This window comes from Verticillium alfalfae, genomic scaffold (genome assembly GCF_000150825.1).
Source record: "Verticillium alfalfae VaMs.102 supercont1.10 genomic scaffold, whole genome shotgun sequence".
NCBI lineage: Eukaryota > Fungi > Ascomycota > Sordariomycetes > Glomerellales > Plectosphaerellaceae > Verticillium > Verticillium alfalfae.
The window spans coordinates 190,711-203,263 of NW_003315029.1; the positions used below are offsets into that span (position 1 = coordinate 190,711).

Consider the following 12,553-nt stretch of genomic DNA (forward strand, 5'->3'; position numbering starts at 1 on the left):
TTACATCGCATTCTTCCTGCACTCGCCCTTTCCCAGTAGCGAGTTCTTGCGTTGTCTGCCCCGGCGTAAGGAGATTCTTGAGGGTGTCCTCGGCTCCAACCTCATCGGATTCCAGTCGTACAGCTACTCGCGTCATTTCTCCAGCTGCTGCACACGCATTCTGGGGTTCCCATCCGACAACCTTGGAGTCGATGCCTACGGAGCTCGCGTCCATGTCGGCGTCTTTCCTATTGGCATTGCCGCTGCAAAGTGCGAGTCATATGCCTGGTCTGAAGCTGTCACCGAAAAGTATGACGCCCTCAAGAAGATGTATCATGGGAAAAAGATCATTGTTGGTCGTGACCGCCTCGATAGCGTCAGAGGCGTTGCACAGAAGCTCCAGGCGTTCGAGCGCTTCCTGGAAGTCTACCCCGAATGGCGCGAGAAGGTCGTCCTCATCCAAGTTACGTCACCAACCGGTCTTGAGTCTGAGAAGGAGGACAACGATAGCAAAAGCAAGATTGCGACCCGTGTCAATGAGCTCGTGATGAGGATCAATGGCATGTACGGAAGCTTGGGCTTCTCACCGGTTCAGCACTACCCGCAGTATCTCACTCCTGATGAGTACTTTGCGCTTCTTCGTGCAGGCGACATCGGTCTCATCACCTCGGTGCGTGATGGCATGAACACGACGAGTCTGGAATACGTCATTTGCCAGCGCGACAGCCATGGACCTTTGATTATTTCCGAGTTTAGCGGTACCGCTGGCAGCTTGAAGGACGCCATCCACATCAACCCATGGGATCTTACTGGTGTTGCCAGGGATATCAACAATGCCCTCATCATGTCGGCCGACAAGCGCATGGCGATGCAGCAGAGCCTCTACAACCACGTGACAACGCGCAACGTACAGAGCTGGACTGACAATCTTGTTGATAGACTTGTTCACGTCATGGCCCAGCGAGAAGAGCGTCGTCTCGACGCCTCTGCTTGACCGCACCTTGATGCTCAAGACTTATCGCGATGCCAAGAAGCGTCTCATCATGTTCGACTACGATGGAACCCTGACTCCCATCGTGCGCGAGCCGAGCGCCGCAATTCCCTCAGAGCGTGTGCTGCACACCCTGACGGCGCTGGCGGCCGACCCGAAGAACGCTGTCTGGATCATTTCGGGGCGCGACCAAGAATTCCTGTCGCAGCACCTGGGACACATCCATGGCCTCGGTTTCAGCGCCGAGCATGGCAGTTTCTTGAAGGACCCCGGCTCTGAGGACTGGATTAACCTTGCCGATGAATTTGACATGGGCTGGCAGACCGAGGTCATTGACGTGTTCCAGCGATACACCGACCGTGTGCCAGGTAAGCACAGCCTGCCGGAATACGATCGAGTTTCTCCGTTCTAACCCGCATAGGTGCCTTCATTGAACGCAAGCGATGTGCCGTGACATGGCACTATCGCCTTGCGGACCCTGAACAGGGTGTTCACATGGCCCGCGACTGCCAACACGAGCTCCAGACGACGGTGGCTAAGAAGTGGGAGGTCGAGGTCATGGTCGGTAAGGCCAACCTTGAGGTCCGCCCAACATTCATCAACAAGGGCGAGATTGCGAAACGCCTCGTACACACCTACAACGAGAAGAGCGCAGCCGAAGGACACGGTGGCAGGGTTGAATTCGTCTTCTGCTTGGGTGACGACTTTACCGACGAAGACATGTTCCGCTCGCTGAACGGCATGTCGGGCAACGAGGTCGAGAACGAACACGTTTTCACGGTGACCGTGGGGGCGAGCACCAAGGTGACCTTGGCGCGCTGGCACTTATTGGAACCTTCGGATGTCATTGAATGCACGGCGCTTCTTGCTGGCGTAGGTCCGAGTGGCGAAGCACACGAGCATTTCGGCCAGGTCAATCTTGCCACGCTGAGCGCAGTGGAGGGACAAATCCCTGAGAGTGCCAAGTGATCCTATCGCAAGGACTTTGGCGACGAGGCGACGAAGCATGAGGTATGCAGCATGGAGTACGGGGTTGGCCATGGTATGAAGCCCTGGCTCCGCATTGTTCTTGATTTCTTGACATTCGGGCAGATGGAAATGGGTAGCTACATCAGTGATGGATGGGTTAGACGGCTCCAAGCTGATGTAGAGGGAATCCCTCTGGCGACCTACTTGTAGATGATTGGTACCGCGCCGCTTGCGTGGTAGAAAGGCACTGCTTAATGTTGATAGAGGTGGAAAGAAATAGATGTCATTGTTCATTGTTCCCAGGTACTCGAAGGCGAAGCACAGGCAGCAGTATGCCCATCATGCTGTTGTTAACATGTAACAGAAATGTTCAGCAGCTATAGCAACGTTTTTACTTTTCTGTCAGACAAACGATGGACCATCAGCCCCCTGTCATGACGTTGGGCAAACCGCCCAATCCCTTGCACGGGCTTCGGGTTTTAGGCTGTTCTCTCAAAAGGTTGGCCGCCTTGGAATTGGTGATTGGAGGCGGACTTTAGAGTACTTCCTTGTCCGTGAGGCGTTCCCAGCTTCATCATTCTTAGGCGCTTGGCGTGCGCTCTGCCAGCAAAAGAAATGACACAGGCGGTATTTGATGGCGCTCATAGTGGTACGTCGGAGATGAGACCACCTCTTTACAAGTGTGTTTTCGGAGCCTCGCCGGTTCAGGGGGTGGCGTCATACCTGGGTTTGATGTGACCTACAGAAGTACTTTGGGATTTGAGAAGCCTCCAGCAGAGTGAGGCTGACCTAACCATACCAGACGTACACGATTCAATGCTATCGTGCGGAGAAGACTCAAGGCTTGACACCAAGGTGCAATGATATGATTGGGTATATTTTGATCATGGTCTGGCCGTATGCATCTTCTCATGTGGAAGAGCTCTGTTGTCCAACTGGCCGTGTCTCCTACTTATGCTTCTTAAATAGACTGAAGCCCAGGCCTTTCTTACCATGCTTGTCTGCAGATCTTCGTTCATGGTGACTACGTGATCGACCTTCTGGCCTCGTCTCCGTCTCTTCATACGATGGCATTTCCTCACCTTGCGTCTCATTTTCAAAAGGGCCATCATAGTTCTGTCCCGAAAGGTCGGGCGTCTCGACATTCACAAGCCTTGACCGTGCACGCCGCTCCCTCGGCATTGAAGGCCCAGCTTCTGTCTCTTCCGGCACTGTTGGCACGCGTTTCTTCTTGCGGTCGAATTCCTTCCGTCTCTCGCGTTCTGCCCTCTTCTCCCCCTTTCTCGCCTCCCTCTCGTCGTCCCTGGCTTTTTGCGCCCGCTCATCAGCTGCAAGACAAGTGTGTCAGCCCAGAGACAGCATCCAGGCTACAAATCTACCGATCTGGGTCGCCACGACTGTGAAGCACTGGGGGGTACTCACCCTCGTCCTTTTTCCTGCCATGTCCAAAATAAATACCTGCAGCATCGGATCTTCAGGGCATGGAAAGTTGGCCCCGAATACCAAATCAGTCTGCTCTGCTAGCTTATCTTCGAAGAATTGAAGCTTGTCTCTCAAAGATTCGAAACTTCCGTCGGTTCTCGCGGCTTTGTAATCAAAACTTCCCCAGCCCGACGCTCTCACCTTCACTTGCAGTGGCCGAGCGATGTCGTCGGAGTTGGGCTCGCCAGTGAAGGGCACAAATTCGTGACAATCGACGAGGGCGTTCCCCACGTGGGCACGAGGGCGTTGCTGAGAAGGGGGTCGCCATGGTAGTCGGGGTCAATGACGGCACGGGCTGTAACGTAGGGCTCCGGGGAGCCCAGACTGCTGGGCAGGAAAGACGACAAACTCGCTCGGGCAGCCCTTGGGCAGCGTTTTGGTGCCGCTGCGCGGCGCCTTGTGAGAGGATCGCTTGCTGGATTTCGATGCATGCCCACGTTGCGAATAGCCTGACTGGTGATTTGGGATTTAGCGGTGAACACAAACTGCGTGAAACGTGCGTCCGCCTCATCTCTTCGGACGACTCACACTGGGTTCTGGGACTTCCTCGCCGTCCACTGAGGGGTAGCTGCCGGGTCGCGCGTCGTACCAGGCTTGACTTTCGTCTTGTTCCGGCCCTGCGATGTGAAAGTCGCACTGGAGATTACATGGACACGCATCGATCGGGCACGAAGGACCGCACGTACATGATGACGGAGGTGTGTCTCGGGAGGCAATCAAAGAGTGGAATGGGACCTGAGGCGTGGCAGTCTGCCGAGGAATGGCTGCCGAAGTATACGACAGCCCTGCCGGAATTGTATCATTGTACCCTTCGTAGGGTGAGCTACTGAATCCATAGGTTGTGGTTTCGGGCGGGTATTCGTCAAAGCTCCGGGGTGCATTGTAGACATGGTCGACAATGGAGCCAAATTGAGAGGGGTGGCTAGTAGAGCGTCTCGGGACATAGCCTGCAGCCATCGACGACGGGAACGATGAGCCGTACCCCGAATCCTGTCCTGGGGATGACCCAGTGAGTGCGGTGGCGGCCCGTGAATGTGGGTTCGTGAATGGAGCAGGCGGGTCATAATTGTGTTGACGCGGTTCATAGGGCTCCCGCTGCCGAATAGTCAACGATCGGAGTGACTGAGCCGGTGGAATGCTGTTGATCTCATCTTCTCGTGTTTGGACAAAGTCTAGGCTATCTGTGTTTTGGGTTTGCTCCTGATCTTCTCCAATATCGTATGTCGACGAATAACGATGTCGAGATTCGTGGCGACGTTGACTTTGGCTATGGCTCATTGTCGCTGTTGAAGCCCCAGCACTACGTTTACTCATCTTTCTGATAACGTCGGTGGTGCTGTCGACGTGGGCAGTTTCACGAAGCAAGCCTATCTACCCAACATGCGTTGTCGCCGTTTGCGTGGCAAGCCAGGAAGATAGCTGCTTACAGCTGCGGGATGGACTGTTTTGCGCAGTTGAAGGATCGTTAGGCGAGAACGAAACAGAAGACTACCATAGCACGCGCTGCGACCAGTGACAGGGCTGTCGGGCGAGTATAAGAAAACCACAAAGTCGGCGAGCGAGGCTGGCTCTCATGCCCAACAAGCCCATCGGGCACTTTCGACACCCTCCTCACTGATCGTGAATGCCTCTGCCCTCAAGCAAGTGGTAACCAAGCGCTGCGACTCGCTTAGCCCTGTTTATTTGTACTGGTTGTCGGCATCTTGTGACCTGGCACGCGCAAATAGAATTCGGAGCCCAGCCTGGTGTGATGAGGGACACCACATGTTTTGCCGTGCTGGGAAGGACGGAAGAAAAGGATGGCGCATGCACGGTGAGGACTAATTTACATGTGGTGAGGTGCAGACCACCATGCTGCAGGCAGCCTCCCTGCTGGCAGCCTCTCTGCTGGCGACCGTGAATTGTAGGAGGGTTACCTCAAACGGTGACCGAGAGAGCCCGAGAGAGGGTGTATATGTTAGGCTGAATCAGTGCGACATGCCACACCCCTTCCATGTTTTGGATGTCTGAGCCGACACCCCAACCTTGGCCATTGGCCACCAATCAGTACCATGCCTCATGTGATTAAGGATGACGGGGGAATCGCTGCCTCCCGGCTCTATGCAATAGTACTAGATCCCCGTCTGCCTCCGCAATTCCCCAATGTGCCGCGTCGCGACTTTTCGAAAGCAATACTCATTCAGTTCCTCCCTTGGCCAGCCTTCAATGGCTTGAAATGTCATGTCCCCCCATTCAACAGTCCCATTCCCTCCCGTCGACTTGGAATCTATGCAACAGGAGGATGAGAAGGTGAGAGGAAACAGAGATGGAAGGGCTGAGAGAGAGACGAGGGGCTATTCCCGCCTTGCGGCTGCCATGGGCCAGCAGCCGGACTTGGCCATCTTCATGCGCTTCATCGCGCTGTCGGCAGAGATTCTTCTACACCGCCAAGCAGAAATTGTAGCGCTAAGGGATGAGCTGTGGGAATGCCAGAAGAACGACAACTCTGCGGCCAAGGGAACCAACCGCTGCGAGTATGCGCATGATTCGGCCTTATTGCAAGCGTCAATCGATTCGAATGATCCGATAAAAGATGACCCTCGGCAGTGGGAGATATTATTGGAACTGAGAGCCAAATTGAAGGAATATCGTAAGTCAACCCCCAGACCCCGAGCATTAGTAGCCCCCCCCCTCCCCCCGGGGGGGGGGGGGCGCGGTGTTCGACATGGAGGTCCAATGGCTACCGCCTCGCCGGCACGCTCAACAAATACTAAGGATCAACAGAAGAGGCTTTGGTCGCCCACAGGCAGATGGTTGAATTTAGGCAGCCCCATCGTCGTCAAGTAGAGTCTCTCGTGGAATGGATGGACGATCACAAACGTGGAGATATATTTCTTCTCGGGATTGACAGCGATGCATGGAAAACAACAGAGTTGGCTGACCTCGTGAACATGGAACCCAGCTCGCCTGACGGTTTTACAAACCGGTGGTCGCTTGGCTTTCTTTACTACTACGACAAAGTCATCGGACATCGTATCCATGTAAGTGCCCGCCTCGGACTGATTCTGTGCGCTGGGATAACTTATGATGATTTAACATTTTCATTACCTACTAGGCTACTGACAAAGCTGAACATGCGCGGAACGCCATTGTATACCAGAATCAACGTATCATGGCTGTCGCACGAACCTTTAAGACTGTCGTGGCTTGCATGTTCCCGATAGTCGCAATTATCACTCTTTATTTTATCAAAACGTTGCCTGTGCGGTTGGGCGTCATCGGAGGCTTCACCCTGTTTTTCGCCCTGGTACTTGACAAGGCAACATCTGCAAGCGTGAAAGATATCTTCAGCGCCACGGCCGCGTGCGTATTCCCGCACAGGGTTCAGCCCTGTACCGGCCTCTCTCTGGGGACCATTTGCTGATGTGTTTTCGCTTTCATAGATTCTCTGCAGTTCTGGTAGTGTTCGTTGGAACAACAAGTTGAAAGGCCCTGGTGGTAAGAAATGCAATGTTGGCTAGGACTACGATGTTGGGTTTACACATGTTCTCGAAGCGCTTCCGGTGTTGCATCCTTTGCAAAGGAAGCTTTTCTGATAGAGCCCATGCACAAAAACCATAATGGCTCTCTGATGGTATTCCATCTTCATTTTAGGGTTCTTGCGAATATATCAATCCTCTGGCACATAAACGCTCAGAATCTGTGATCCTAGATATTCATGGCATGATGACTATCCTTGAGAATGGGAGGGAAGTTGTTTTGAAGAAGACTGGTTCTCCAGCGACAACACTTGTGCTATATCCAAGGTACCAAAATATGTACCAAACTAGGCATTCAAGGCAAGATCAGGTAATAGACGACGACTCCACTCGAGGTTCATTCGAGACGTGCCGCGGTTCCGGCCCGAACAACTGTTGCCGTGACCAAGCCGGCCCCACTCGGTGCCGAAACTCGACTCCACCAGAAAATAGTATCTTACCTCAAAGTACCCGGTTATTATCTCACCCTACCCAGTTGGCCATGTGCTCTGTTGCGTCGACAGAGTAAAAATGCAGATCTTCAACAAAAGCTTCTCATGTGGCCCTGGCATTATCAGTTCTCAATCGAGGATGGCTGTGACGCGCCACCAGATCCTTCATGCAGCACCGCCTCGCCAAACGGATCCCTGTTTGCAGCTGGCTGCCTCAACTTTCTTCCCTCCAAAAATATCGCCCCTTCAGGAGCCGCATCAACTCATAGAACGGAATTATCTTAAAAAGACGTTTTCCCCTCTCGATGAATCGAGTATTAGGCATCTCCCATCATCTTTCGCAGAGGACCAGCTTCACTTTCGGAGACTACATCGCTATGGGCCCTCTCTCCATTGCGGCGAGCGTCACTGGTGTCTTGGCATTTGCCGCATCTACAGCGCGCGGCTTGCACTCGCTGGTCATGGAGATACGGGATGCGCGCGAGGATATCTCAGCTGTCGGACGCGATGTGCAGTCTCTCGTAGCGGTCCTGGCGTCGGCGCAGGAGACGTGCACCAAGTACGATATTTGCCGCGAAGACAAAGCACTTGCCGTCGCGCTAGGAGACTACCTCGATATGTGCCAGGAAGCTATGCAGGGAATCCACATCTTGCTCAAGCCGCTGGCATCAACGGGCGGAGGAGGCAAAAGAAGTCCGCTGAGATTCGCACTTGGTTGGACAGTGCGGAAGAGTGAGATACGAGGTCTGAGAGCAAGACTAAACGAGGGCAAGGCAAGTTTGAATCTAACATTGTCGGCATTGAACGGGTAAGCCAGCCATCCTTACTCCACACACTACAGGTCACCTGTAGAGCCATGAAGCTTATACATGCGTCGACTAGCCTGCTGGAAGGCAAAGGTCAAGACGACATCAGGGCGGATATCAAGGACGCCTACGTCAAGATCATGAGTGAGTTCCGAAATTTCGAAGCTGGGAAAAGAGTCAAACGGCGGATCGAAAACGATGTCGCAAGCGCTTCAACAGAGCGCGGCCGTCGAGCGTCACTGTCTGAGGTCACCGACCCCGAATTCTCCATGAGGCGCTTTCTCCAGCCAGTAACGGATGACGGGCTCGTGGCACGCGGTATCAATGCCACGATGGGCGAGAGCCACAATACCGCAGATACGGCAGCGCTTTTGAGTCCTTGGGCTAGTGATCCCAACGCCATACTCGAGGCAGTCAGAGCTCGGAATCAGCACCTTATCGAGACACTTCTCAATCAAGGATTATCCCTATCGACAAGATCGGTACAGGGTTATACGGTCTTGCATTATTGCGCTATCGCCGACGACGCAGAGACTGCAAACTTGCTGATTGAGCATGGAGCCGATATCAACGCTAAGGACTACGAGCTGCGAAGTCCTTTTCGCCTGGCCTTAGCTTCAGAAGCTTTGAGCGTGGCGCGTCTTTTGTCTGAGAAGGGATGCATCATCGGAGACTCATCCACCGCGCTGCTGCGGCTTACAGGACGTTCTGAAGAGGTCCCCGGTGTTCGTCCGCTTCTACAGTCCCTGGCGAAGCGACTCATTGAAACTGGTCAAGGCCCTTTCTTACTACACCAGGCCATTTCCGACGTCGACAAATCTTCGATGAAAATACTTCTCGACGAGGGGTTCAGCATCAGCAAGCCTGATCATCGCGGTAAGCGTGGTTGGTCGCACTTTGGTAAAGAATGTCCGACTGACAGAGCAAGGAATCACACCCTTTTATCACGCCTTCAGATGCGATAGCCGACCTGCGATGCGCATCCTTGTAGAAAGAGGTGCTGATGTGAACCAAAGAATCACAAGGCACGTGATCGATGAAGCCGGATTGCCCGAGACTTGGCCAGACACGGATGTCTCCGACAATCTGTACGGAGCTACTGCAGTATTTCTTGCTGCGCGATACAAAAGAGACCCAGCAATGACAAGGTTTCTCATTGATCTTGGAGCCGATCCCGATGCCCCAATGTGGGATGGCATGGGTAAGTCCTCGTTTTATTCATGCCGTGCAGCGCCTAACCTTAAGCCAGATCATGTCCCTATGCTAGGTATATGCGCAAGAGATTTTACCGCACAAGCAAAGGTCATGGTCGAGGGCGGTTCGGACATCAACCGCCCAACACATGGCGGGCGTGGGGTTTTGTATTGGACCACGATTTGCGAAAACAATGATCTGATGAAGACCCTCATCGTCCACGGAGGGGATGTCAACTCGTCACATCCGGATGAAGGAACATTGCTCATGATTGCAGCGGCCAGGGGAAATCTAGAAATGACGAGAATGCTGGTAGAAGCAGGCGCGGACGTGTTCAAGCTGGATAAGGACGGCAAAACTGCCTTGCAGATTGCGTCTTCTCATGGAAAACAGGATGTTGTAAATGCACTTCAGGCGGTCATGTAGCGCCAGCAAAGTGTTTTGCGGAGTTCAATGGCGAAGGAGAGGTTTGCATGCCAGTAGATTTCCTCCATCGAGAAAGTTGGTCTGATAGAGCTTCAGAAATTCAGTTGAACTCCTGCTAGGAGCCGCCTTAGCGCAAAATCAATCCACCGGAAGCGGGAGCACTGTGATCTCTGGTGTTTCCCAAACGTCCCAATCATTAGAGTCTTGGCGCAGACCCAGAGGTCGAAGAGCGGCGAATCTCATCCTGCGATTTCAGTAGTGTCAGTTCCAGATGCGGTGGTATGTACGATGAAGAGACAGAATGTAACTTACTTGTAGATGCCTGGCTTGATATAAGTTCCATTTGCAAGCTTTCCAAGCCAGAAGAACCTGTGACGATCCAGCCCGAGGGACGTGCCACCAGATTGAATGCTCCGACTCAGAGCGCGGATTGGGAAAGCCACGGTGTCTTCTTTGTCATGGATGCTCGAGTCGAAGAATGTATATCTTAGAGAATCACGGAACGCCGTAGCAGCACCCACGTAGCCGTTCTCCCCGACAACTGGTGGGTATGACCATCTTGATTCCTCCCACCCAGACTCATAGATCTGCAAGCTTGTTAGATCTTTCTCGAGCAAACAAACACTCGAGGGTCGTATCATTTTCTTACATCCCAACGGAGTTCGTCACAGCCAAAACTGAAAGACGTAAAGACCTTCGGATAATCTTGGCTAGTAGGTTTGCCCGAGCTGAGGTCGAAGGTGAAACTTGTCCTCAAGGTCAGCGGCCCATAACTCGCGACGGGAAAAGACGATACCTACTTTCTCTTCTCGGGAAAGTTTCGCGAAGGAGACATGATATACGGCGTGTTGTCGATGAACATGTCCTTGTACTGGTCCTTCAAATTATACGCTGCGCCAAAGTAAGAGACAGAGAGAGTTTCCCCCAGAGAAGAAGTGATGAGGACTTTGCCGCTGTATAGAGGCTGTTTTGCTTCGTTCAGACCTCGGGGATAATCAAAAGAGAACCTTTCAGCTGTCAGCATTGATCTTTTTCGATCAGAATCGACCAAACAAAGCAAGAACTTACTCGGCCTTCCGCTTCTCGCCTGGCTTTAATTTGAAGCTGCCTGAAGGCAGTGTGATGTTGGGTATCATTCTCAGAGGTTTATAGTCTTTGAGCTTGGCCAGAGCACCGGAAGTGGTTGCGACCTCAACACCAGCGGCAGGCTGGAGCACGAATTCGTACTCGACGTCAACGTTGGCATTGTTGGCGATGACAGTACTATGTTGCCCATCAAAGTGTGCTGTGTCATTGAGTACCCACTTCGTTGTGCTGAGGGTGCTGGTGTAGTTGAGAACTTTCCAAGCGTCGACCAAGCCGCTGCCGGCCTGAATCGTCGGAGCCCAGAATCCCGTGTCCTGAAACGCCACGGCATCAACGGTAGACCAAGGCATCGAGTTACCGCTGGCAACGACTCGATTGTAGAAAGTCTTGCTCAAGCTGGGGCCGTGAACTTCGCGGCCGCCAAACTCCCTTATGAAGAGGGCCGCAATACCCGCCAAATAAGGACAGGCCATCGAAGTGCCACTAGCAACCCGCCAAGTGCCGTCGAGCCAGGTGCTCAGGATGTTGCCACCCGGGGCCGAGACTTCCGGCTTGAGGTCCATATCATTCAGGCCGCCCCATGAGGTGAACTCACTGGGCTTGTTACCCACACCATTGTGCATACCAACGTACCAATCGGCATCCTTGAATTTGGAAAAGTCCGCCGAAACTTGACCGCCAGCCTTGATGATCTCGACGATACCCTCACCAACGTTGGCATCAACAAGTGCCTTGGGCCCACTAAGCCAGGTCGATGGGTGGTCAGGACGGCTGTTGTCGTTGTAGAACATGATCCGGCTGACATTGAAAGCCCTGAGGTTGAATTCTTGGTCTAGATAGTCGCAGCCGCCGCGGCGGACCAAGGTGATGACGTTGGAGAGATCGGGCGTGTCGGCAGGAATCGAAGCTGGTGAGCACGCTTGACTGCTGGAGGTGTTGAGGTAAAGAGGATGAATAGGAGTGGCTTCGATGTCCCAGGCATTGATGCCGTTGTACCGATACGCAGACTGAACAGAGGTTGTTTCGCCATTGATCGTCTGCGTAAGTTGGAATGGCGTCGCTGCGTAGGTCCCGGCTTCTGCAGATGCCACAGCCAAAACTTCCTTTCCAGAAGACCCGCTGCTGGCGTAGAATGCGCCTTGTGCACCATCGTTGGCAGCTGCGATCGTAATGATGACGCCTTGTTGGGCGATTCGCGACGCGATGGTGGCCCAGGGGCCGTTCGACCAGCCTCCGGAAACACCAATACTACAGGTGATGACATCAGCCTGTCAAGCGGTCAGTTCGGAGGCGTTCAGACCTTCCTTGCCTGTCGTGACTTACGCCATCATCAAAAGCTTTGATGAATGCATCGATAATGTAGGTGTCATATGTGCCACTCTGCGGGTTGGAAGGATCAGTGACACTGAGCGTTACTGCGTATGAATGAATTTGGACATACCCCCATCGAGGAGAAAACTTTTGTATTGCGAGCAGATCAACGCCAGGTGCGACGCCTTGGAACCTGGGTATAGGGTCAGACATGACACAAAAGGACGGGTGCTGAGGACCATCAATTGCTGGGAAACTTACGAGTCTGTCTGAGCTGCATAATGCCAGCGACATGCGTACCATGGCCTCGACCATCTAGTGATCGCCGTCAGCACGCCATCCTCGATCGGCCAAGCTTGG

General features: G+C 53.3%; 5 protein-coding genes across 5 annotated transcripts in view; 3 read left to right on the forward strand and 2 right to left on the reverse strand.

Annotated features, from left to right (window-relative positions):
- VDBG_07485 (trehalose-phosphatase) overlaps nucleotides 1-1,939 on the forward strand; it is a gene marked incomplete at both ends in the record, with an annotated part of 2,664 nt that extends 725 nt beyond the window's left edge. The window contains 3 exons of the mRNA XM_003001980.1: nucleotides 37-791; nucleotides 919-1,338; nucleotides 1,392-1,939. Of these exons, the coding sequence (XP_003002026.1) occupies nucleotides 37-791; nucleotides 919-1,338; nucleotides 1,392-1,939 (1,723 nt within the window). The remainder of the gene's footprint in view (nucleotides 1-36; nucleotides 792-918; nucleotides 1,339-1,391) is intronic.
- Nucleotides 1,940-3,564: 1,625 nt separating this feature from the next.
- On the reverse strand, nucleotides 3,565-4,109 carry VDBG_07486 (predicted protein; the record flags this gene model as incomplete). Its single annotated transcript, XM_003001981.1, has 3 exons — nucleotides 3,565-3,874; nucleotides 3,950-4,038; nucleotides 4,104-4,109. 3 exons carry the CDS (start codon nucleotides 4,107-4,109, stop codon nucleotides 3,565-3,567), a joined length of 405 nt encoding a protein of 134 aa, XP_003002027.1.
- Nucleotides 4,110-5,620: 1,511 nt separating this feature from the next.
- VDBG_07487 (hypothetical protein) lies at nucleotides 5,621-6,886 on the forward strand (the record flags this gene model as incomplete). Its single annotated transcript, XM_003001982.1, has 4 exons — nucleotides 5,621-6,050; nucleotides 6,185-6,441; nucleotides 6,516-6,763; nucleotides 6,844-6,886. The coding sequence occupies 4 exons, from the start codon at nucleotides 5,642-5,644 to the stop codon at nucleotides 6,884-6,886; spliced, it is 957 nt and encodes a 318-aa protein (XP_003002028.1).
- A 789-nt stretch (nucleotides 6,887-7,675) lies between these two features.
- VDBG_07488 (ankyrin) lies at nucleotides 7,676-9,796 on the forward strand (the record flags this gene model as incomplete). The annotated part of the gene is made up of 4 exons (XM_003001983.1): nucleotides 7,676-8,178; nucleotides 8,253-9,052; nucleotides 9,168-9,377; nucleotides 9,444-9,796. 4 exons carry the CDS (start codon nucleotides 7,676-7,678, stop codon nucleotides 9,794-9,796), a joined length of 1,866 nt encoding a protein of 621 aa, XP_003002029.1.
- A 308-nt stretch (nucleotides 9,797-10,104) lies between these two features.
- The window catches only part of VDBG_07489 (serin endopeptidase), a gene marked incomplete at both ends in the record, with an annotated part of 3,234 nt that continues 785 nt past the window's right edge, over nucleotides 10,105-12,553 (reverse strand). The window contains 6 exons of the mRNA XM_003001984.1: nucleotides 10,105-10,383; nucleotides 10,446-10,542; nucleotides 10,597-10,803; nucleotides 10,865-12,150; nucleotides 12,206-12,297; nucleotides 12,455-12,508. Of these exons, the coding sequence (XP_003002030.1) occupies nucleotides 10,105-10,383; nucleotides 10,446-10,542; nucleotides 10,597-10,803; nucleotides 10,865-12,150; nucleotides 12,206-12,297; nucleotides 12,455-12,508 (2,015 nt within the window). The remainder of the gene's footprint in view (nucleotides 10,384-10,445; nucleotides 10,543-10,596; nucleotides 10,804-10,864; nucleotides 12,151-12,205; nucleotides 12,298-12,454; nucleotides 12,509-12,553) is intronic.